General features: G+C 34.0%; 2 protein-coding genes across 6 annotated transcripts in view; both read left to right on the forward strand.

Moving 5' to 3' along the window:
- The window catches only part of LOC123714956 (zinc finger protein 431-like), a 28283-nt gene extending 19442 nt beyond the window's left edge, over nucleotides 1-8841 (forward strand). Inside the window, exons 10-16 of one of the 4 annotated variants that reach the window (XR_006754376.1) lie at nucleotides 2230-2340; nucleotides 3286-3397; nucleotides 4544-4642; nucleotides 5405-5558; nucleotides 7446-7537; nucleotides 7940-8062; nucleotides 8173-8841. Coding sequence is in view for 2 of the 4 variants with exons in the window: in XM_045669664.1 (XP_045525620.1) it covers nucleotides 2230-2340; nucleotides 3286-3397; nucleotides 4544-4642; nucleotides 5405-5545 (463 nt within the window). In the remaining 2 variants the exon portion in view is untranslated. Of the gene's footprint in view, nucleotides 1-2229; nucleotides 2341-3285; nucleotides 3398-4543; nucleotides 4643-5404; nucleotides 6810-7445; nucleotides 7651-7939 lie in introns of those variants that run through there. The other 3 variants (XR_006754375.1, XM_045669664.1, XM_045669665.1) reach the window with 3 other exon arrangements.
- A 1161-nt stretch (nucleotides 8842-10002) lies between these two features.
- On the forward strand, nucleotides 10003-26099 carry LOC123714955 (zinc finger and BTB domain-containing protein 41-like). 2 transcript variants are annotated; one of them, XM_045669662.1, is made up of 13 exons: nucleotides 10003-11007; nucleotides 11756-11905; nucleotides 12233-12452; nucleotides 13093-13216; nucleotides 14330-14446; nucleotides 15853-15970; nucleotides 16392-16607; nucleotides 20341-20465; nucleotides 21273-21383; nucleotides 22055-22258; nucleotides 22430-22541; nucleotides 23198-23305; nucleotides 24245-26099. In XM_045669662.1, the coding sequence occupies exons 1-13, from the start codon at nucleotides 10864-10866 to the stop codon at nucleotides 24419-24421; spliced, it is 1926 nt and encodes a 641-aa protein (XP_045525618.1). In that variant the 5' UTR covers nucleotides 10003-10863; the 3' UTR covers nucleotides 24422-26099. The 2 variants fall into 2 exon arrangements, with proteins under 2 accessions (XP_045525618.1, XP_045525619.1); XM_045669663.1 differs by lacking the exon at nucleotides 16392-16607.
- The last annotated feature ends 674 nt before the right edge of the window (nucleotides 26100-26773 follow it).

Consider the following 26773-nt stretch of genomic DNA (forward strand, 5'->3'; position numbering starts at 1 on the left):
ATCACAAGCAGATATCCGTCACAAGAATTAGTTTCTTGTGTCGTTCATTTAAAATAGAATTCTCGATCTATTTATCTGGAGGGTTATGTATATATTATATTATATATTGATTTAAATATTCCATAAATATCACAAGCAGATATCCGTCACAAGAATTAGTTTCTTGTGTCGTTCATTTAAAATAGAATTCTCGATCTATTTATCTGGAGGGTTATGTATATATTATATTATATATTGATTTAAATATTCCATAAATATCACAAGCAGATATCCGTCACAAGAATTAGTTTCTTGTGTCGTTCATTTAAAATAGAATTCTCGATCTATTTATCTGGAGGGTTATGTATATATTATATTATATATTGATTTAAATATTCCATAAATATCACAAGCAGATATCCGTCACAAGAATTAGTTTCTTGTGTCGTTCATTTAAAATAGAATTCTCGATCTATTTATCTGGAGGGTTATGTATATATTATATTATATATTGATTTAAATATTCCATAAATATCACAAACTGATATACATCACAAGAATTAGTTTCTTGTGTCGTTCATTTAAAATAGAATTCTCGATCTATTTATCTGGAGGGTTATGTATATATTATATTATATATTGATTTAAATATTCCATAAATATCACAAGCAGATATCCGTCACAAGAATTAGTTTCTTGTGTCGTTCATTTAAAATAGAATTCTCGATCTATTTATCTGGAGGGTTATGTATATATTATATTATATATTGATTTAAATATTCCATAAATATCACAAGCAGATATCCGTCACAAGAATTAGTTTCTTGTGTCGTTCATTTAAAATAGAATTCTCGATCTATTTATCTGGAGGGTTATGTATATATTATATTATATATTGATTTAAATATTCCATAAATATCACAAGCAGATATCCGTCACAAGAATTAGTTTCTTGTGTCGTTCATTTAAAATAGAATTCTCGATCTATTTATCTGGAGGGTTATGTATATATTATATTATATATTGATTTAAATATTCCATAAATATCACAAGCAGATATCCGTCACAAGAATTAGTTTCTTGTGTCGTTCATTTAAAATAGAATTCTCGATCTATTTATCTGGAGGGTTATGTATATATTATATTATATATTGATTTAAATATTCCATAAATATCACAAGCAGATATCCGTCACAAGAATTAGTTTATTGTGTCGTTCATTTAAAATAGAATTCTCGATCTATTTATCTGGAGGGTTATGTATATATTATATTATATATTGATTTAAATATTCCATAAATATCACAAGCAGATATCCGTCACAAGAATTAGTTTCTTGTGTCGTTCAATTAAAATAGAATTCTCGATCTATTTATATGGAGGGTTATAGGGTTTTATATATATTTATTTAAATATTACAAACAGATATACGACCCAAGAAACTAACAATTAAAATAGAATTCTCGATCTATTTATATGGAGGGTTCATGGGTAAAAGCCACCTCCAACAAATTCCATTTTTTTTATCTATCACTAACTTTCGCATGCTGTCATCGCAATTTCATGTCCATCCAGCACATGGCCAACCTCTCCATCAGTCTTAGTGTGTCCACCTGTTGTATCTGGTGACCATTTCTATTTTCTTTAAAGGGAGAAAGCTAAACAGTGATAATTCTTTTTCGCATAACTAACTTCTTTCGAACTTTTGCTTTGTGCTGAGGTTACTCCATTCTTTGTGTTGTTTTATTAATTGCGCCCTTAAATATCTCGGATGTTGTGAACTATTTGTGGATATAAAGGCCAAACACTACGTAATATAGTTTACACACATATGTATTGTTAGTTTAGAAAATTTCATATCTCGACTATGAAGCAGGTATACTGCTTAAGACAAATTCGATCCATTAGTTGTTGATATATGTATATATATCTCTGAAGTACATATGTAGGTTAGTTTTATTAAGCCCTAAGTAAAAAATGTTGACAGGTTGTCAAGGTCAATTGATTTTAATAAATTATATAATTTTTTTTTTATTACAAAAATAATTTTATAGAAACATAAATTATATTACCTAACAGGTGGGCTTGCCTTGTATAAAGAGAGAGATTTGCGGTTGCCTTTTTTTACTAAGCTATTACGCCATTATAGTTACACAGTAATCATCTTGAAAAAAAAAATTAAGAAAAAAAAAATTGTGCATCAATATTTATTTCCGCAAAGACATTTCTACCACACCAATATAATTTTAGGGCGTCTGGTGAACTAGTGTGTATGCCGTGCAATCGATCTTTCTCTTCAATAGCAACATATCAACAGCATATGAAAATCAGCAAAAAACACGTCTCGGAGAATGATTTTAAGTGAGTAAAACTGTTTTTTTTTTATAATTAAATATTTTTACAGAAAGAAAATATTATTTTTTTATATCAAAATTATATTCTCTTATATGTGAAAAGAGGTTTGGCATCAGACTTATTTTATAACATTTCTTTTTAGTGTTGTTGTTGATATAAGGGAGCGTTCATGTATTACGTCACGCAATTTTTGGAGATTTTTGACCCCCCCCCCCCTCATGAAACGCCGCCGTAACATTTTCTGTATCCAATAGTAAAACGTTTCGTGACTTCCCCCAGTGACTCTTAATACCTAAAATTACCACTATGTGGTGTAAAGTACTGGAAAATTTAAAATAATATTAATAACACCCTCCCCCCCCCCCCAATTTGTTACGTAATACTTGAACGCTCCCTAAGCCAGTGTCTAGTATTTCCTTGATTAAGTTAGTTTGTATAAGTACGAAGAATTCTGTTTATTATAAGGCTCTGGCGCCTATTAATTTTTTCCGACGCGTCGCCACGTGATAAAATTTAAAATCCGAAGGTGAGCGGAAAAATTACACTGTGACTATCAAGTCAACAGTAAGTTAATTGTGTTTATATATTAAATGATAGTGTACATTTATCTGTGTATGGAGCCCATGTATATTTGGTCTGTTTCAACCATCGGTAAATGTTAAATACTCTGTAGATTAAAATTACCATAATTTGTATGCAATTGTATGATGTGATCAACTCTTTCGAAAGCTTTCTCAAAGTCCGTGTAAATCACATCGACCAAGATTAATACTTTGTAATACATAGTTCGTAAACACGGCTAAGTTAGCTATCACAATATTTTTTGATTGAGTGATTTATTAAACACTTCGTTATGAGAATTTAGTACTATCAGAATTAGAATAAATAAAGAATAAGGAACTGGTGCCAAATGCAACAGTAACTTTAGCTACAATAGAAAGTCACTCACAGGTACATGTGTAGTGATTGCGGGAAACGTTTCGCGGATAAGACTCGCCTAAAGGATCATATAGATTGGGAGCATTTGAAGAATTTCAAGCACACCTGTAGCGATTGTCAAAAAGTGAGTACATCTAACGATTTATAGTATTATCTTTTATTAACATAGCTTTTACGCATGGAAAGAAAACACTTTTTTACCGGATGTGTATTATTATAAACTTATAATTATTTTACATAATTAAAAAAAATCTGACGTTTCGCGTGCTTTAGCGCGTGCTTTAGCGTGCGTGGTCACGGTGACTGAAGATAAAAGGTGTTGAATGTTACTTAAAGTTTATAATAATATCATCTAACGATTTGTTTTATATAGTAACACTTGTATGGTAATTCAATAATATTAACAATAATCTTAAAAATAAATGAAAAACGGGGCAATGGGCCATGTTAATATTAAGCGATTCCTTCGAGACATTAGTTTTTAGTTCCGTCGGCATTAGATCTATCTCAGAAAATGTATGAAAACTTGTCGCGTTTGAACTAACAATATAATATGTCATGTCATATTTGATGTAATGAAGTTGCACTATGAACTCTAAATTTTTTATTATAACGACATAATTTAACCTTTTATGCGATCATCTCGAGGCAACCAGAAAAAAGAGTTATTCTATTAAAATATAATAAAATGTTAATAAAAACATGTTATTTATGTACAATCTGACCATGAGTCAGATATATTTCCATCTTATGAGCTTCCCAATGCAAAGTATTCCGCCGGTATTCGAATTCGAAACCTCTATCATGTGCGTTAACAATTATAGATGATATTGGCTATGAAAATCTTTAGGTTTATAACAATATTCTTAAACTAGGAAAAATCAAAATATTTTTTTTATCATAGAAAGACACATATGTTTGTTTAAACATACATCAAAAAAAGAAATACAAATAAAAATTACAACACTAATCAAAAAAGGATCCAACTACTGTTGCTATCATCAGCAACTGATTTTCAGTGGGCTTATACTATCTTGGGAGTGTACGAAACTAATTTGACTAAACCAAAATATTTACAATAAAATATAAATATTTAAAACAATTTAAAAAAATCAATTTACAAAGTTAACGTTGAGACAATGTAATGAAATTGGCGTTCAAAAACTACCACGAAAAGAAGCTGTTATATGTTTAGGAGTTTAGGAACAATGTCGTTTAATGATATGTGTAACAATTACTTTAAATTATCAACATTTACATAAAATTTCAGGCGTTTAAAACCCGTACATCTTTATATCTCCACAAACAAGTGGTTCATCAGAGGGACACAAGCGAACACCTATGCGATACGTGTGGAAAACATTTTCCAGTGAGGTTTTATACATATTTTTATACTTTTAATAAAATATTAACCTGTATATATAAGTGAATCTTCTTTATGACCTTATTTTAAATGATCTACTATATTCAACTTTACAGAAATTGGTTAAATAAAGTTAAATTAGATAAAGTTTAGAATTATTACTATCATTGTTATCGTTATTATATATTTTTGTTATTAATGGCTTCGAATCTTTTTGAATCAACCGTGTTAGGGACAAGAAAAAGATGGCGCATAACGGGAAAATGTGACGCGTAACCGAAAAATATGACGGTAAATTTCATTACAACACTGATAAAGAAGTTTCACTTCTAAAATGAATGATTTAAAAGTACATTCAAGGTACACATTCTAAGCTAAGAAGACTAGATACCAAATAATACAGATTAATACCTGCAGCTCAGTTTTATTATCGGACGTCAAGGCAGCATACAAAATACAATCCGTATTGACTAGACGTCCGTCGTTCCACAACTGAGCGTTTTTGTCGAGCACCACTATTTGGAACCAGCTGCTCACTGTAGTATTTCCGGACCAATTCGACTTAAGGTCGTTCAAGAAAAGAGCGTACCAATTCTTAAAAGGCCGTCAACCCACTTGCGAGCCTTCTGGCAATGTGAGTGTCCATGGGCGGCAGTATCACTTAACATCAGGTGAGCCTCCTGCCCGTTTGCCCCGCTTTATCTTAAAAAAAATATTCACGTTTATTATACCGCGTATTGTTCATCAAATGATATTTATACATTTCAGAATCATTCAAAATTACGTATACACATCCGTGCGGTTCACTCGTCGGTAGCGGCTTATAAATGTACGAGTTGTGGTGCAAAATTCGCCTGGCACTCGTGTTTGTCGAGACATATGCGGAGGCTGCATAAGAAACACGTCTAGACGAAAGTTTATGGTATCAAAGTTCAAAAATCTTTTGATAGTCACTTTATATATTCGAGACCCGTTGTTAAAAAAAGCAAATATTTTGCAAGTGTACTAACTTTTATTGCAGATATTACAAAAAAAATAATAAAATAAACAATTCAATGAAATAATTATTTATTTGTGATTAGGACCCCAAGAAAGTAAATACTGCAAAATAAACAGGCGCTATTTTAGTACGTATTTTATAACGTAACGTAAGTGAACGTATACGTGATAGAGTACGCACTAAGTACCTTAATGTAGGATAATAAAAAGTTCACAGCTATAAATGTTCATGGAATTATTTATTTCGGTGGATATGTATGGTAACTAAATATTTCTTTTGTAATATTAGTTTATAAAAATAAAAATGTCCGTGTCAGAGAATTTTATTAATATAGTTCTTTGGCATATTGCAAACATGGTAAACTACTTTTTTATCAGCCTCCTCACGGGCACCACAAGTGAATGTATCTGACGCTTCCGATCGAATCAGTTACTCTTCTATAGGAATAAAAAAATTCATAATTAGCATTTTTTTTTGTGTAGGCTTTATCAATGAAACTGTCTTGAGTCATCCAATCATCGAATAATTTTTTTACAAATGTTTGGTCAAATGTATTTAAATTTCGCAAAAAAAATTCTAGGTATTTTCATCTGTGGTCCTTCTATAACGAAATCTGTTGGCCTTATATTTTTGCGGAATTTGTGTTCGTAGTCTTTTTTGCTGGGCTTTGGATACGTTTTAAAGTGAATTTCTTTAGCCCCGTGATAAGTGATGTTGCGAAGTAAGTTGTGGCCTATATCCCCAAAAGTTTTCGGGATATCCCTAAAAGTGTATAAGTAAAAGAAACCATCAATGACTATTGCATCCAATTCATTTGAAGCAGTTTTTATATTTTTTTGTCTATTTTCGGTATGGCTATGATAACAACTAACATGCAGCTTAGCGTAAATATACTTCACAGCCTTATGGTAGTAAAAATAATAGTAGGTATTCTACCAAGGCACAGACAGCGGTTTTAGGCGGTGGAATACTCTGCCATGTCAGACTAGCGGACTATCCAAAGTGTACGTGTATTTATCTTTTATTGAAGATTGTCTAAAGTATTAATAACTTGTGTGGCCTTACAGATAGTCACCGAAAAGTCACTCTTTTCGGAAGGAAGTAGTTAACCCCTTATACCTATAAAATGCCGTACATTCACGTACGTGTTCCATAAAAAATTACGGCTTGCTGGAAAATGTTATATATTTGTGAAGTATCCTCAAGATCATTAAATTTTATATTGTTCGATAGCATCATCACCTATATGTTCATCAGAGATAAGAGTTGCTACCTTGGCTTTACACCCCTGCTCTAAAGTATCTGTATATGTGTACAAATGCCGTACAATAATAAATTATCTATATCCAATCCGTCCGATTCACACAGCACTGGTCTTCTATATCAGCACAAGATTTTGAAACTGGTTCATGCACTTTATTTACTTCTGCATAAGATACACATCTCTATAATTGCGTTTTAGTCTGCCGTGCATATACTGGACACTTCCTGTTTGTAGCAAAGTGTAGACCAGAACACAGACGGCAAGATGCGGCATGATATTCTATGTTGCATGAGTCCTCAGTATGGCCTTGGTTACACTTGTAACAGCGAGGCCGAGAGTTAGAATTAGACTTTAGACTTAGTATGACTAAATCGGCAAGAAGAATAAAGTTCCACTGACATTGTAGCAGACAAATACATGTCTAGGTAGAGCTTGACCATCGAAAGTTATTACAATAGTCTGTGATGGCTTCCACTCAGGAGGGATGCTATTACGCACTTTATAATTTAGTCATCTGATTTTTATAATTCCTCCGCTACCCACAGGCAGTGAGGTATTGTCCAATATCTCGTCGAGAAAACATTCCGCGGGTAGGCCTCGCACCAGGCCCATTCGGGTCACATTCAATAAAAACATTGTAAGTATTTCTTCTCAAGCAAGGGTAACATATTTGAGACTGGGCTAAACAAACAACAGACTAAAATGACTGATTACTTTAAAAACTAGTGTAGTCTTATAACCAGTATTGTAAGCAGCTAAGTATATTTTGTATTCTAATTACGTATTTCTTAATAAATATTTTTATTTCTTTTCTAACAATTTATTTGACAAGTTCACATACATAACCTATACCTATACCAGAAAGATATGTACCTATAATAATATAACTACACAACTAATGTAACTGTGTATGTATGTGTATTGCTTGTAACAACTATCGGATATAACGTCGGCAACTATACGGTCCATTCAATGTCGCTATATCACATTTTGACTGAATACATATTTTAAATATGTAATACCTACCTAATTATTGCAGGAAATGTCAGTTGAAAAATATGGAAGACGACAAACTGGGGTTGGACCAGCCCCAAATAAGAATTCTGATACTACAGAATGGTTGAATTCCATTATGGAAGAATCAATAACTGATCTAGCTGCGGTATATAACAGTAGAGTAACAGATATAATTTTTAAATAATGCATAAAATGCAGTTAATTCCCACTGAACTATAGATTAGAGATTTTTAAATCATGTATATTAATTTACAGATATTGTTTAATTACCACGGACAGATGAAGCTCCACCTGATGCTAGCCTGTCGACTAAAGTAAATTTAGAATTTTTTAGACGAAGAACTATATGCTGTCACATCGCTGGAGCAAGTGTTGTAAGAAGATTTTATTCAATAGCAAAGTTCCCAAGTGTAGTTGGTGCAATTGATTGCACTCATAACATCATTGAATATATTTTTCTAAATAGGTTCCCACGGGTATAAGGACTGTCGGGCAATAAGACCTAAGTAACAAAAAACCAATAATTGTCTCAACTCAATAAAAAAAAAAAAAATTAAAGAACTACTAACTCACATGCAGGCAAAAATGATGATAGATCCAAATTCAATGTGCATGTTTGGACTCAATACAGGCTAAAATTAGTTTTTTTTAGAAACATATCTGAGGCCTTTTGGAAATTATTGTAACAATTTAACTGAAAGAAGATGAAGGTTTTCAAGATGTGATGGAAAGACTTGCACAGCATGGACTGCAAAACTAGTTAATTGTTAAGGATCTTGTACCTTTATAAACATTAAGTACATCATCAGTTAAAGCAGCAGGGATGATAATGACTAAGGATAGTTAATTAAAGGATGATTATTATGAAATATTTAAGAAAGCATAGCTAAGGAGAAAGCTAGTGTATTTATATTTTTATGCTTAGTATAGGTTAAGATTATATGTAACTAATATAATATTTATATATGTAACTAATATAATATTTATATATATAAGTTTTAATATTATTATACTATTTAAATTTTCTATCAAAAAGACATTAGTCCAAGTATTTCCACAACTAGAATCAGATACTTATCATAATGATCTCAATAAAAGGTCAAGATCTCAACAAGAGAACAATAAATAACTGTATAAAATTGGAAAAGACTTTCCATTACAGATTAAATAATAAGTTTAGTGACTGTAAGATGAACATTTGTATTTCGATACCGTGTTTAAACATAAAAATAAATTAGTTGGGGGTGACAATATTAACTAGTAAAGCACAATATAAAGACGAGGAAAAACTACATGGAGTCAACAGTCAACAACACCAATTAAATTAGTTACAATAACCAAAATATGGAATTATTTATGATTAAAATAAATACAAATTACCTACGTATCAACTACTAACAAAAATTGCGATTAGATTTTGTTATACGCGTAACGCGTCTATTACTCGATTAGAGAAGCGACTTAACGATATATTAAGTCATGAAAACAAAAGCTCTCAAACTTGTCACATACTTTGTTTTTAAATATTTAAAAACAGACGCACTATAAAAAATTTGCTTTATATAATAATGTATCAAAGTTTAACTTGTGTTGTGAAGTATTGTTCCTGAAATGTGATCAGTGATTACTACCAAAGGTACACTTGACAGTTGTGTCATCTGGTAGTGTGATTTGTTAGATAGGTATGACCAGTTAAATGACACGAAAGAACTAAAGTGATGTACTGAATTTCATAAAAAATGGATATACAATGATTTTCGATTTAATACCATCTATCCGGTATCGGTGGAACGATTATAACGAACTATACGTGGCCGTGGTCTATAAATTATTAATTTTATATTTTTGGCATAATAGCTAAAAATAATATTATTTATACATTAATATTTAGCTTAAGTTACTTTTCTGTGTGTTCATAATTAAAGTTTACGTATATATTCAATAGATACATTGTAACTCCGCTGTAGTAGAAAAAGTTTAACTACACGAAGCAGAGTCTAAGTGAATGAACAATTATTAATTTAGAGCGAACAAAATGTATTTATATCTTCACGCCATTTTCCCAAATCGGTAGGCAGAGACCGCGGATCTCCGCTTGCTATGGTCCTGACATACCTCTCTCGATTTATCTATTTTTATTACACTAACCTGGCGTTCTCGGCAGTTTTATGTGGTAAAAATGGGTATTTTTAACTTGTCCCTTCTCTAGTACGTCCAGGATTCGGTCCAAGCAAGGCCTACCCAATTTGACTTCACCATCCATGGTCGCCTTGTATATCCTAATTGTTTACCGCTTTTCATTTATCCGTTCTACATGTCTAAACCACCTAAGCATTTCCTTTAGTATCCTTGTCATTGTGTTCTCTTTTAACCTATCACGCATTGTTAACTTATCTTTTAACCTATCACACAATATACTTCTGAACGTTCTCATTTCCACGACATTTATTCTACTCTCTTTCTCTGCAACATTCAACATTCACTACCATATGCTTACCTCGGTAAAGGTACGCGGCCGTAAGTATACATGGTTGTCATCAAAGTAGTATATCGGAAATCTTTTTGATAAAATGAAGCCTGACGCAAGCCCTGCTACGTACATATATCTTATATGAATATAAACCTTATATGTCTTATGCATTTATTTAATTATGCAAAATGCGACATTGTAGAGTCGAGTCTATCCATCGTTCGGACAATTTGAATTAGATTCAATCCGAACGTCGATTGAATCTCATACCATTCGATCTCTATGTCGGACCCAGAAGCGAAGCGATACATCACTAAAGCAAAGAAGCCATTTTGTGGTGTCGTTGTAGCGGTGAATAATGTTGACGAAATTTCGTCTATTTTACATGGGGGTATAACTTTTTGTTATGTTTTGGGGAAGTAATCAAAATAAGTATTGTGTATTTCGTTAATTTTGTCAAATATTTTATAACTAATATGGAGCTTATTGTTCCTGATACTTGTTATAAAGTAGTCTGCAGTGGTTGCTTAAGCATAGATAGAAATTTTACTCAAGTTAATCAATCTACAACTCTTTTTAAGTTGTTTCGATCGCTTTTAGCAGATTACGCGGGAGAAAATGTAAGTTGTAAAATACTACGTTTTCAGTTTACCTATTTCACTGATATGTTTTCACCTCTTATTACATAACTTAAGTAGAGTATAATTTGAATAGTATTTTAATACACATAAATAAAGATTATTTCTAATATTCTTAACCTACATAGTAAGAATAATAATAATTATCCAAATTAGAAAACAAAATTAAATTTAAAAAACTGATAATATTTACACCACTAGGTCTTATTTAATGATGTAAATAACAAGCAAAGTAGGAAACACAGGATTTATTTTAATGGCATAGTAATAATGTACAAAAAATACATATATTTAAATTATGTAATTACACGTCCTTAAATATTGTTACTCATAATACATTCCTAAACTTAATTAAACTGAAACCTAAACCTTTAGCTTTTTAGGTATTTTTTGTTTACAAATTGGGTTTGATCTTACAATGTCATATTAGTCGTTAGATTTTAAAATTCTACAGTGTAAATTAAACTTAATATTATATTTTCGGATATTAAAGGTCTCATTGATTTTTATCTATGTAGTTTCAAATTATTAAATAATAGTGATCCCAACTTCTATATTGACTTTTTGTATTCTGCACTCTTGGGTTATTAATAATTGTAATATTGTAATTGGAATCACTATTGGTATTCAAAATTACATTAACCGGCCCTGGTCAAATATAATAAAATTATTTAAAATAACAAATACATTAAATTTTGTAATTTAATAAAGTTTTCTTTTTAATTTTTAGCTTGAGGACTCTCTTAGTTATTTTTATAAAATACAAGTAACACTTTGCTGGGAATGTGTTGCCATGTTAACCAAATTTAAAAAGTTCAAACAGCAAGTTCAAACTGCATATGAGCATTTAAAAGTATTGTCCTTGACTCAAGCACAAGAGGTCTGTATCCATAATTAAGACAAAATATATAAATATACACATGAACTAAAGATTTATATCAGATATAAACAGTTTAGATTCTTGAGCTTAAAATACATACGCTATAATGTTGGGTGCTTTTGTTGTTACTTACTATGCGTAAAACTAAGTTTCCGAATGATATAGAAATGTACTCAGGAACTCAGTTTCCTAGAAAGGAAATAGTGTTATTTTTACATAAAGAATATTAATTATTGTTATAAATTATTTAATAGTCCATTACAATCATAGAGTAATTTTTTTTCTGCCATCCTATATTTCCCTATACTTTTATGATTTCATTTGCAGACTCTGGACCACACATATATGGCCCAATCTCTGTCTCCATTAGAGTATTCAATAAAAAATGATTATGATAGAGTCTACATAGATTACCAGGAACATACAGAAATCTGGCCTCAGCCATACATTACAATTACTACTCAGGATGTTAAAAATGAGTCATTTGAGGTATCACAAGCACTTAGGGATCACATTACCTTGGGAACTGATGATCCAGTTTTAGAAGGTTTGTCAACTACAAGCTTTTGACTGTTATTTCTCTAGCATCTTCGTCATGTGGTATTCTTAAATACTGAAATATAAAGATTCCTAGACAGCTGTTACCACATACACATGGACAAAAAAATCATCTAAATTGGTTTATATACAAAAACAACAAACTAAATAAAACAAAACATAAAAAAATATTTAGACAAACAAACTAAAAAATTATAACTAATTATTATAAGCACTAACAAATAGTAAAACTTTTGTCTGTTCACTCAATGGTCAATATAAAACGTCTATTAACCTATTTAATTTGTTGCCTATGTAATATAGTTAATAATATATGTCCTATTTAGAAGGTTAGGTGTAAACTGAATTCCAGGTGTGTATTGTCTCCACACTATTCTGGAATGGTGGAGAATCCAGAATACACACTTAAATACGCAAATTTTATCAAAATTTATCCAGCCATTTTAAAGCAGTTTAACATGCACAGAAGATTTATTTGTATACATGACAAGTGCTTTTTTATGTATTTACTATACTTTGTCCCATAATCCGCTATTTTTCTAACTCCTAATAGGGGTTTCGTTTATATATAAAGAAATGAATATCAAATGTCAGCAAAATCTATTTTACTTTAACAATTTGTATTCCAGTACCTGAGCTTGTACTAAAAAACCCGGTCACCGGTGCCTTATCTCATATAGTTGTGGGGACAGATGCTCTGGTTTCATCAGTGGATTATAATGTCAAAGGAGAAATGACGGAACTGATTGTTCAGTGAGTAACATATTAGTTAATATAATCAAATTTAATTGTCTGAGTAGTTTGTGTACTTATAATCGTAATTTAACAAGTGTGAAGAAAATTTTGGCATTTCTTTATAAATTTTTGATGAATCCATTAAAACCGATGTACACGGCCTAACAATAAGTGGTCGGCAATATTAAATAAAGTTACAAATTTATTTTTGTAAAGAGTGTATATGTCGCAGTAAAGTAGTTAAATCAGAGAGTTAATTGAATCTCTTGACAATTAATTTAAAAGCGATATTCAATCAAGTCGCTAAAGTTCCGTCAGACAAGTGAGTGAACGAAACGTTTAACGAGTTTCCTAAACGTTTCTAGGCAACAAAATTTACAATATAGCAAGACACAGTTCTACACGATCACACCGAAATAACAATAACAAATAAAATAATCATGGCGGAGTCTTGTTTTACATTGTTAATCAACACGCTGACTTGCGGTCAGACAGACGGTTAAACGTTTTCGACGCTGCTTTAATTAAATCAAAATGCTAGCGACTTTATTAAATATCTACATTTAATTCACTGTCTCGAGATTCAATTATCTATCTGATTTAACTACTTTACTGCGACATATATAATAAACATATCAATGGCGCTACAACCTTTTTAGGTCTGGGCCTCAGATTCTGTATCTGTTTCATGATTATTTGTTAAACAAATAGGCAAGTAGGTGATCAACCTTCTGTGCCTTGCCTGCGACATATATAATACTAGGAGAAATAATACATCTTTGTGCCATAAAAAAATTATTGCTGGTGATTATGTAATCGAGGCAAGGGATTAAAGTCTTGTCTTGTCCAGCTGTAAAGCAACGCATGCCACACAAAAATTGTCTATGTGCAAGTAATACAGATGCCGATACGTATAAAAAACCAATCCTTGGCTTTGCTATTCTGATAGATTTTTCTTCTTAATATTGATTTAGGTCTTAATTCCTTAGACTTTATGTGTTCAAACCTCGCTTTCCATAAGATGTTTAACTTCACAGCGTTAACTACGGACATAAAATCTTTCATCAGGGTTGAAAGCTGAAATCACTACACATACGTCAAAGAATATTCAACTTTTTATGTCTTTTGCAGGCCCCAAGAAAACATGCAAACTATTAAAGCCGAATCAAAGTCCAAAGACGAGGCGATGGAAGGAAAATCTGGATTTATTACTGAGTATATGTCGCAAGAGGACATGTTGGCATCTCGGTAAGTTAACAATACAAGTCATAGGGTCATAGGGGTCCCTAGACATGGCGTCTGGACAGGGAAAGTATTACAATGTTTAAATAAGTTTTCTGTATGAACGATATAAATCGGAAATTGTATACTTACAATCACAAATCTTGAGCGTTGTCAAATATGGTATGTATTCAGAAAAATATGGTTTGACAGCTTTTCAAACTAGATTCAAGTTAAATTGATTTTAAAATACGGGTCTTAAACTTAAATTTACAAATAACACGGTTTTAGCCGCAAAAGTAATGTAGAAATCGTTACTAAGAAGGAATATTATGTATACCATAGATTTAGTCAAGATTTTTCCTTCCATTGATATTGATAGACATTAAATGTAACCTTGTACGTTCCTTAAGGATCTGTACGGTCGCCAAACTCCAAAAAAGTAAATTTTTTCTTTCCGTTTTTTGTCAGTGTTTCTTGAGGTAGGGCGAATGGAAAAAAATACATGGTGGAGTTGAGTAGTTTATGTATCCATCTTGATACACGATTTAAATAACTTCGCTCGACAGAAAAAAATCCAAACATAACCAATTTTTGGCACTGTGAATTTTCTTTTATAACGAAAATGTAAATAAAATATGATTTTGAAATTTACACGATATATTTTATCGCAAACCAAGTAAGCCATTTCAGAAAAAAAATTACATTAATTTAATGTTTTACGTAACTAATTGTTATTACGGGCCGGCGCGCCTCGGCTCTCCATTGCGTACCGCAATCCACCTCGAGACACTGACAAATAAATTCGTGCTGAGATAGGGCCTTAAATGTGGAAATTTCGCTTTATTCAAAATGGCGCGTTCCAAAGACGTATTTGTTAACACATTGTTACATGTATACAGAAATATAGTACAAAAAAATCAGTTAGTAAGTATAATATCATATAGTTATTTAGACAAAACGAATGCTACGAAACAAAGGAATTAAAACATATGTTAACACAGCAAAAAGTGAAAGGGACTAATAAAAAATGACACATGAAACAGGAAAAGTTTAGCACATGATTAGTTGTTGACCAATCAAAATCAAAGAAACGCGTTGGTACGCGTTTCAGTTTATCTGCAACCACAGCCTCATGATTTAAAAAAAAGATTCGTACAATTATACAATATTTTTCAAACATTTTTACCGTAAGTGCCAATGTAAAGCAATGTCACTCACTCACTTCGCTGGCTCTATGACCGAAAACCTGCAGCCGAAAGGAAAAACTTTCAACGCCAACTTTCCCATCAATGGCTGGCTTTCATACCTATTTGTGTATTTTATTGGCAAACGGGTAAAACCCTCGCCTGATGTTAAGTGATCGCCCGTGGACACACTGCTACAAGACTCGCTGACTTTTATATTAGAAAATAAGATGTTTCTTGTTTAAGGGAGGAACTAAAGAAGAAAGTACGCTATGTAAGCTCGGTGTATAAGTGCGAATTGTGTATATTAGAATTTTACCTGCAACAACAGGTTGAGGAACATTTCGATGCTGCTCATAGTGAGGTAAGGTTAAAGTAAGCCCCCGCGAACTTAGTTTAATATTATTTTTAGTATACGTATGGAACATTTTGTCAAAATATCTCATAAAGACTGTTTCGCTATTCCGTAATTAAATTAGAGTTAAAAAAAAAATTGTCCTTTTTCACTCCAAAACCTTCCTGATAGAGGCACCAAAACGGTGATATCACGATTTACTAAAGCGTGGCAGATTAATATACCCGGTTAAGTACCTCCACGTCACAGTCATTCTAAATGTTAAACTTAAATCTTGTTTAAAAGGTTGTCAAACCGTTTATTCTGAAGTTTAGAGATTGGGACTTGCGATACGAATTTGACCTTAATTCACAGTCGAGGCTTAGCGCTAAGTATGACTTCCATGTGTCAACGTTATGGCTTTTGATTTTATTCTATGCAACATTTTCAGCGACCCGGCTGCACACCCTGCAAAATTTGCTACGTATATGTCGAGTCGTCGAAACTGCAGGCACATATAGACAAGCACTACATACGATATATATGTAAACTATGTTCGCGAGTTGAATATAGTATAAAATTAATATCCCTTCACGTCAAAACACACTTGGATAAGAAATTGCCTAATAGTGTTATACAAATTGGTGATAGCGACGGTGTGAAAAAGGTATAATATAGAACATATAACATAGAGAATGTGTTGGTACTATGTAACTCACAACAGTATCTAGGGTTCACTCAATTACTGGTTTCACTATATACTTAATACACTTCAAAGTTTTAAGAATGTCCGTTCGCATGTTCCAATAGTTTTTTTTTCTATTCCCTACTTCGACTCGTTACTCTAATTTCGCGCAGATTCACATTTTGATAAAGAAAGAAAGAAAGAAAAACTTTATTATATACAGTATACAGGATATTTAAGGTAATGTAAAGTGCACTGACCCTCACACTAGGATTCCCTGTATTGTAGGCAGCCTCTCCCTCTTCTCTCGTCTCTTCCTTTTAACATTCAACTGTATTTTCCTTTATGATATTTACATAAGACAATAACAAGGAGAGATAAGATTCTTAATGTGTTCATATTTCATTATTTTAATAGAAACAATTATAGAATTTAATTTAAAGCACTACACACACACACAGCCTTTTTTATTATTTATTCTCATTTACTAACAATTTTGCTTTAGAATATACATAAAAAAAACAGATTAAAGAGTTTGAAGTAATAATTTTATACGCGCGATTAATATGTTATTAACTTTTTTTTTTATAAAATGGGGGGCAAACGGGCAGGAGGGTCACCTGATGTTAAGTGATACCGCCGCCCATGGACACTCTCAATGCCAGAGGGCTCGCGCGTGCGTTGCCGGCCTTTTAAGAATTTGTACGCTCTTTTCTTGAAGAACCCTAAGTCGAATTGGTTCGGAAATACTTCAGTGGGCAGCTGGTTCCACATAGCGGTGGTGCGCGGCAAAAATTGCCTTGAAAAACGCTCAGTCGTGACGGCTGAACTAACGGCGTGAACGGTATTGTATTGTGCCTCGACGTCCGATGATGAAACTCAGCTGCAGGTATTAATCCGAACAACTCCTCTGAACACTCTCCATGGTAAATGCGGTAGAAGATGCAGAGTGACCCCACATCTCAACGCAACGCCAAAGGATCGAGCCGCTCGGAGAGGGATTGGTCATCGACGATTCGAACCGCTCTTCGTTGGATACGGTCAAGTGGAAGGAGCTGGTACTGGGGAGCCCCCGACCAGAGGTGAGAACAGTATTCCATGTGGGGCCGTATTTGCGCTTTATAGAGTTGCAAGCGGTGGCCCGGAGTGAAGTACCGTCTCGCCTTGCTGAGCACACCAAGCTTTTTGGAGGCTAATTTGGCCTAAAGGCCTTTCCCTCCAAATGACCGCGAAACTGAACGTCGTTCGATATGTCAATGCCAAGTATTCCGATGCTGGCTGTGGCTTCAAGAAGAATGTTTTCGAAAAGAGGAGTAGCGACAAAGGGTATTTTTTTTCGTGGAAAACGCGCAAACTTGTGTCTTCTTGGGGTTAAATTGGACTAGGTTTAGTCTACCCCAGTCCGAGACTCCACGTAGTAGAGTTTCGACTTCAGACACAAGTTTGTTCCGGTACTCATCGACAACTGCCCGAGAAATACCTGCCCGGCCAGTGTAAAGAGTATCCCCAGTGCTGTCGTCCGCATAGCAATGAATGTTGCTAAGTTGCAACATGTCATTGATATGCAGAAGAAACAGGGTCGGGGACAGAACACAGCCTTGTGGGACCCCAGCATTCACGAGTTTAAGGTCGGAACATGCTCCGTCGACGACGACGCATAATTTCTCGGGAAGCCCGTAGGCTGGAAGCTTCGAGAGCAGTGCTTTGTGCCACACCCGATCGAAGGCTTTCGTTATGTCCAAACTAACCGCTAGCGCCTCCCCCTTGGACTCAATTGCCCATCTATGTGTAAGGTATACTAGAAGGTCACCAGCCGAACGACCACGACGAAAGCCGTACTGATAATCGCTAATCAGCTGGTGGCCCTCTAGATACCTCAAGAGCTGGCCATTAATAATGGATTCCATTATTTTGGAGAACAAGGAGGTTATAGCTATTGGACGATAGTTGGACGGATCAGAGCGATCGCCTTTTTTAGGGATCGGATGTATCGAAGTCTTCCAGCACTTCGGGAGTGCCGAGCGAGTACAGGTACCGGAATAGGCGCGTCAGGACCGGAGCCAACTCAGGAGCACAAGTACGCAGCACAATTGGAGGGATACCATCCGGCCCGCTCGACTTATGAATGTCTAAGGAAGATAGTGCCTTGCGAACAGCACGTTGCCGGAATGTGTTTTCCGGTATTGAATAATCACACCGCGAAATCGTCGGTGGTGATCCCCCTCGGTCATCCAAAGTCGAGTTGGACGCGAAGAGACAGCCCAAGAGGTCGGCCTTCTCCTTCGCAGTGTGGGCGAGCGAGTCATCCTCCCTGTGCAGCGGTGGAATGGATGGCTGACAAAAATTCCCTTGTACAGCTTTGGCGAGAGACCAGAAGGCTCGAGTCCCCGAAGGGAGTTGGGCCAATTTCTCGCCAAATCTGGCGATGTGCTCTGACTTTGCCTTAGCGATTTCCCGTTTGAAGGACCTGGAGGCTGAGTTATATGCTTTTTTATGTTCGCTGGTATTAGCATCACGAGATATTGCCGCTTCCGCCCATGCATTAAAGCATTCTCGCTTTCGACGCGATGCTGCCTTGCAAGAACGCTTAAACCAGGGCTGTGACTTGCCACCGATCAGCACCGCAGAAAATGGAATAAAGAGTTCCATGCCCTGCAGAACCACTTCGGCGACAGAGGCAGCGACGGAATCTGGAGCTTCCGACGAAAAGCACATAGGCCCCCAAGGGTAGGACGCAAAGAAAGACCGCATCCCATCCCAATCTGCTGACCGATAGTGCCAAATACGGCGACAACCCGAAAAACGGGGCCAAGGAGGGCGCGTAGTAGGCACAGTACTCCGGACCACACAATGATCCGATGAACCCAATGGCGGGTCAACAGAGACTTGATAGGTCTCCGGATGTGAGGTCAGCAGAAGGTCCAACAAAGAGGGTTTATGACCATCCACATCTGGTATTCGCGTAATCGCAGGGACCATTTGTGACAGGTCGTAAGCTAAAGCAAAGTCGTGAAAGGATCTTCCCGCGTGATCGGTGGTTTCCGAGCCGAGCCAATCGGCATGGTGAGCGTTATTATAAAAAAATTAAAACTTAAAAAAAGTATAATTCTATTTGAAAATTGACAATTCGTCCACGCCAGGCTTCTATTTTAAAATGTCATGCATGACAGTTTTTATATTTTTTTCTATCCAAAGAGAAAATTCGCATTACCATTATTTATTGAACTACTAAATACTCCTGGTATATGTTATACCAGGAGTATAAACTAATTACCGTTTAATTCCCTTAATACAATACAAATAATACATATGTTTATTTAATTATTATAATTGGGCTAATGCTAAGCCTTTTCTGTTATGTTGACAATACATACGTCACTTCGACAGTAATCTTGATATGAAATAAATAATTTGTTTTTTGTAAATATACTAAACAAATAAGACTCCAGACTGTAGTACATTAATTGTTTTACTACCTGGGCTGCTTGGCGATATAAATTGAAAATATATCGTATAATATGTTTTGTCGATTAATTGTCTACAACTAAGTCTAGTTTCAAGTAATTATGTACTCTTTGGTGTGGCCCTTTAGACACCAAGATTAACACCTTATTGGTGAATTAGTGTTGCTGTACTTATAATGTATTTATTGTTTAAGCAGATTATAAACATATGCTCGTATATGCATATATTAAGCTAGGAAAAATGTTTACAGCGCCGAAAGAAAAAATCTCAACCAGTAGAAGAAATAATAAATCCGAAACCTGGTGACCTCAGAAAGTTATTATCGAAAACTACTATCGTTGGCTACAAGTGTTTGGAATGTGATCTATTTTTCAAGTAAGTAGATTTACCCTCGTTTTGCAATAAGCACTGATGAAGCAGACATTCTGGAGTTTTGTTAGACTGACATGTATAAATTAATATTTTTAACTATGGATTTTTTTGATAAATTAATGACTACTAGTTATGTTACGTAAAGCTTTCTAAGTCATGTTTTATACATATTACTGTCAATAACTTTTTATTTTTCATACTGTCACTATAAAGATATTTCGAATCGTCAATTCTAACATTTTAATTATCATTGCTATTAAATTAGTATTTTACATATATTATTATTCGTAAATTTGTCGAAGCAATTAATTTACTATCAGATCTTAGAAGTTTTTTAGACAGAAGGAAACGTCACTTAAAGTTTTTACCACCGCCCATGGACATCGGCCGGTACATTAAACGGTTTCGTAAACTATTAAGTACTGATTGTAACCATTGCCCTATAGTATTAGGTCTCCGTCACCCATAGTACTCAGCGGCTTTTGCCCCATCACACTTCTACTTTTGAAAGTGGGAAAAAATTCAACAACACAGAAGCAGAACAAAACGCTTTCGCTGACTTTATCACCGCTCGTCTGGCGGACTTCTAAATGGATAAATAAACTGGACAAACAATGGAAAATTGGTATCGATAATTTGGGCCAGTACTTTGAATTGCTGAAATAAAAAATCCAAATTTACATAGAAAGACTCATATTTTTCTTGTACCTCGACGGTAACAAAATCTATTAGTCGGGTTTAGAACGCACGACCTTGTACCTGAGTGTTTAGCCTAGGTGAACTTGTTTTATAAAAAATATTATTTCACAGAAACTCCCGCGCAAGAAAAAATCACGTCGCGAGATGCCATAGAGAAGGATTGCAGTGTGACCATTGTAAAAAACGATTTGTGAACAGGACGACACTGGTTACTCATTTGAGGTAAAAACAAATGTGCGTGAACACAACCGCGACTATTTTATTAACCGACAAAATTACCGAAGTGAAAAAATGGTGATCAGGCAATGTTGTCGTGCCCACTTTTTGGTTGCCTACCGATGTTACAGCGTATAAGTTTTAATAGAATATTAATGATTTTAAAATTATTTAAAAAACAACCAGTGGCGTTTCAACCTTTTTAGGTCTGGGCCTCAGATATCTTCTACGATTCTTCTTATCAGACGCTTTCTACGTTTCTTTGAGTCTTATTCAAACCGGTTTCCTCACGATGTTTTCCTTCCTTCTTAAACCGGCTTGCCTTAGATCCAACCCTAATTATTAGAAAAGATCTCGAACATTAACAGAAATCTGAGGCCCCGACCTCAAAGGTTTAATAAGATTAATTTACGTTATAAGCAAACAGTGTTTATTTATTTTTATATATATAAATATACGCTGGCACGAACGTATTTTGGCTTTTGTTTTGTTTGTGAACATCCAAGGCAGCAATCAGAAATCCATCACCTTTGTCTTTAGTTTAATTGGGAGCTTACCTTTGAGGATTTCTTTCAAGCTTCAAAAGTTGTGGTGATGCGGTGCTCCAGTTCTTTGTCGTGTCTTTGTTTCTTAAATGAAAATGATAAATGTACCAAAATTGAATCTTCAAATTTCAGACTTCACGAAGGGCCCTTGCCTCGCGAGAAATGTCCTATATGTAATAAAATGGTTCGCGTGATTCAACTAAAATATCACATACAGAGGCATCAAAATTCCAGTCGATACGAGTGCTCGGATTGCAATAAAGTGTTCTCACATCTTGCGACGTATCAGGCGCATCTTAAATATTCGCGTGCGCACGCGTCGGATACAGTGTTTAAGTAAGTATTGTAATGGATTCAGTATACTTTGCAGTTTTTTTTAGTCTTTGAGCTTTTTAATCGACTTTAAAAAAAAAGAGGTTATCAGTTTATGTTAACAAGTTATGTGACTAAACTATGGTTTAAATTGAACCGTCGCTATAACCAAGGTCGTAATACATTGTTCTTCAGATTTCAATGTCCAATGTGCCACAAGGGTTACCCGACGAAAGACGCGATGCAGGACCACTTCAACTACCAACATTTGGGGAAAACGACGCATAAATGTCCGATATGTAGTAAGGTAATGTTAATTTATACAAAATATTTCGTTACTAAGTAATTTCATTCATAATCCAGTTGCGTCGCAGCCCTAAAAAACTTCTTTGACCATTATTTATTTAAAAGGCCGGCAACGCACTCGCGAGTCCTCTGGCATTGAGAGTGATGGGCGGCGGTATCACTTAACATCAGATGAGCCTGTTTGCCCCGTTTTATAAAAAAAAAAACAAGATCAGACATCTGTTTGACTTGCGATGTCGGTTTCCTCACGATGTTTTGTACGAACGAATGTTGCACAGAATGTCCATTGACGCACAGCCAGGATTCCGACGACCTCAGTGATGAGATTTGAGGCGTACAGTGCTTAACTACGATTCCATAGTTTTCTCAGTAAAAATGCATTTTAAGTCTGACATGTACGTAAAAATTGATCTCCCGTACAGCTTAGGCCGCATAATTTTGATCTTTACTCATTAAATTTATCACTTATTAGTTTTAATAACATAAATCTGATTTATATCTCCCATACGAACCTTATCCAAACGAATTGATAAACGCTAGGAATTTTGTTATGAGCTAAAGGGTAAAGATACAAGGAAGAAGTCGCTATTTGATACCTTCTTCGTTCCTTGCATCTTTACCCGCAGGTTTTAATGTTTATGGATGGTTAAATTTCAGCCGATCGCATCAAAGGCCAATGTTGAAAAGCACATAATGAGGGTACATCGCGAGAAAAAGGAGAAACCGAAGAATCATATGTGTAATCTATGCGGGAAGAAATTTTCGGTTGGTAAATTACTTAACCAAGTTTGTTCAAATGTAGTTTATTTCTTCCTTTTAGTTTGATAATCCTTCCTTTGTACGAAAGACGTACATTTATTCAGCGAAATTCAAAATCTATGTGTTGCACAGTACCGACACTTTAAATAACAATATATAAATATACCATAAATAAACCAGAAACATTAATCAATAACAAATATTAATAAATCTTAAGGTGATTACTTCCGTACGTTTTGTATTTTCATTTATTTGAATATTTCTCTGTCGTATTCGTTTCTCGCTTCCTCTCAAAGTGCCGAAGACTACTTCAAGCCCTTAATTATAGTGGTAAGCCTGCCCGATAGCTTTGTTCCTACCCGTAGGGCTCCGTCTGTTACCTTAGGTCTCTTGGTGTAGACATCCCGTACTTATTTATATATTCACTATTTATGTGTTAGGGTACATCTGTAGGGCTTAAGGATCCGTATGGTTGTTAGGTTCTTACATCTCACCTCATATATCTAGTTATCTAGTGCAGCTTGCTCATACATACATTACATATACAATACAGATACTCCTGACATTTAATACATATAAACATTAAACACACATTTCACAGTCCACTAGCTAGCAAGCTGTACATTGGTGTACATATGTATTTTAATATTCCATTCGCTTTAAGTCTTGACTTAGAATGAACTTATGATTAACATGTATGTGTTTACTACACATATATATAAATACATAGATTTTTCTACAGTTTAAAGGGTAAAATTCAGCAAAAAGAAGGAAGAAGGAAGAAACCAGATTTTTTCATATCATAGAATGTTCATATACAAAAGCTAATTTTAATTATAATAATAAATACAAAAACAAGTGAATACATTTTTTGGCACAGCAGCTCAAAACAAATTATAAATTCACGATAAAGTTCACATTTTTTATAAATATTATATTTTTCAGGACAAAAAGGCCCTAAACCAACACGAGGTGATACACTCAATGGACAGGCCGCTGACATGCGAGATCTGCTCACAATCGTTCAAGCAAAAGGCGTCCTTATATACACATAAGAAACGTGTACATAAAGTTCAACCTCAGAAACGAGTCGTGGAGTTTATGGATAGAGAAGTGTCCTAATTTGGATCAAGGTGCGTTTGAACAATTTGACATTCTGGTCTGGTATTACGCGAGTAAAAAAAACTTTTAGCTATTTTTGATGACCACGTTTGCTTGCACCAATGCATAAGCATTCAAAAGGTCGACTTATGTAAATAATGTAAATAAACTGTAATAATATATATTATATATATATAATAATAATATATATATAATTAAATATATATATATTTAATTAATTAAAACACCGTTTGTGGCTTAGTTGATAACGTACAGTGATAAGCCTGAAAGTCTTATGTTCCTTGGGAAACAATGGACATTTTAAAACGTCAAAACCGATGCAAATATGTGGATAGTTTGTGTACTGCGGGTACACAAACTATTAGATAATTATTTGTATAACAATTACTTAGGCTATTTGGCTATATTTTAGATTATTACTGACTATAGAATCTGCACAAATCCTTATTTTAAATTCCGTTAAGGCTTTTTGATTCAAATTTAACAATTATAATTTTAAGAACCAACCAGAACGCGTCTTTAGGCAAGATGGCGTCGCACCTATGACGCACCATGCTTGTAAACAAACAAACGTCATTACGTTATCACGTTTTAATCATTCTTATATCACACAAATTCTTAATAAATTCTCGAAGAAGACTACGTCATTATAGATTAATTTGTAACCGGTTTGTGTCACGTGTTGTATGAATATCAATATTTTGAATTTTTTGATAAATTTATTAGAAATTTCCTCCATAACGCTCATGTTTTCATACTGCCAAATAGCCTATTGTAATATAACATTTAAATTAGTTCACGTGACCATTTCTATACGAATTCGGTTAGCGTGGTCCACGCCTGTCGCAAATATTTTCTTTGTGAGATTACCTTTCGCTATCACATAGCATATTATGAATTATTGTAACTTGATTGAGTTTTTATTGAAATGAATTATTTGTAAATAAGAATCCTATATTATATTAATGTACTAGACTAGACAATCTTGTAAGAATTACCTATTATTTTCCATTGACTTTATTTTATAAAAGATAAAATAGGATCGCTCTCAAACGTAAATCTCGACATCAGTCAAAATCCAGTTTTATTTTCAATGTTGACGCTTTTGACAAATGCCCGTACCGTTATAGCGATTCCAATAATGTACTTAATAAATGGCAGAATTACGCCGACCGGTCTTTATAATAATTGGAAACCGCGAACAAATTATCACAGCCAAACAAAGATGGCGCTATTTACATAGTAATAATTTTATGTCATACAAGAAAGCATTGTTCGACCTCCTCTTTCGTACTTACTCTTAATAAAAACTATAATTTATTAGTGTTATTTATAATCATAATAGATAATACATTCTAAATAAAAATTTAAAATATGTTAGTCGTATAGTTAGAAATATAAATAAAGGCTTAATAATAAATTATTATTTTATGACATAAAAATGCGCCATCTAAGGTAAAAAAATACTTTTTTCTTCAATTACAAAATGTCGTTATCACTAATTGGTACGATTCTAATAGTAAAATTTGCCAATTTATCATTATTGGTTTCATTATAGAAGTTACGGGCGCAGATGCACTTGAGACACGTGTAAATAAGACCCTCAATGCAATGTATTAACTGTTTTATTGATGATTATGAATTTATATAATTTCCAAGATTATACGCTTTATTTAATAGTATTATGTAATACGCTTATATAAATTTATTTTAAATAAAAAGTTGTTTTATTGAACGTATTTATGTCCAGTTTTCAAAGCCCTCTACGGAATTAAATTGTGTACTCGTGAACGGAGTCCGGACTTTGATCGGTGTGTATGTCGCAGCAAAGTAGTTAACTCAGAGTTAATTGAATCTCTAGGCAGTTATTTCAAAATCGATCTTCAATAAAGTCGCTAAAGTTCCGCCAGACAAGTGAGTGAACGAAACGCTTAACGAGTTTCCTAAACGTTAGGCAACAAGACTAACCTAAGCTAACCATTTACAATAAAGCAAAACACGGAATTTCCAAGCTCTTAGTTCTTCAGAATCACACCGAAATAAAAATAACAAATCAAAGATGGTAAAACAAAGCTCCGCCATAATCTGCTTTACATTGTTAATCAACACGCTACCGAAAGGTAAGGGTTAAAGACCTTTCGGTCAGACAGATAGTTAACCCTTTTCGATTCTGCTGTATTTCAATCAAATGTTAGCGACTTGATTGAATATCGACATTCAATTAACTCTCTGATTTAACTACTTTACTGCGACAAATATACGACGGCTGTGTCAATTATTTTCTGACTTGACACTGTGTGTGTTATTCTCACAGTTAAGTGAGTGCATGCTCTCATTACACCGCGCCTTGAT

This window comes from Pieris brassicae, chromosome 10 (genome assembly GCF_905147105.1).
Source record: "Pieris brassicae chromosome 10, ilPieBrab1.1, whole genome shotgun sequence".
In the NCBI taxonomy this organism is placed as follows: Eukaryota; Metazoa; Arthropoda; class Insecta; order Lepidoptera; family Pieridae; genus Pieris; species Pieris brassicae.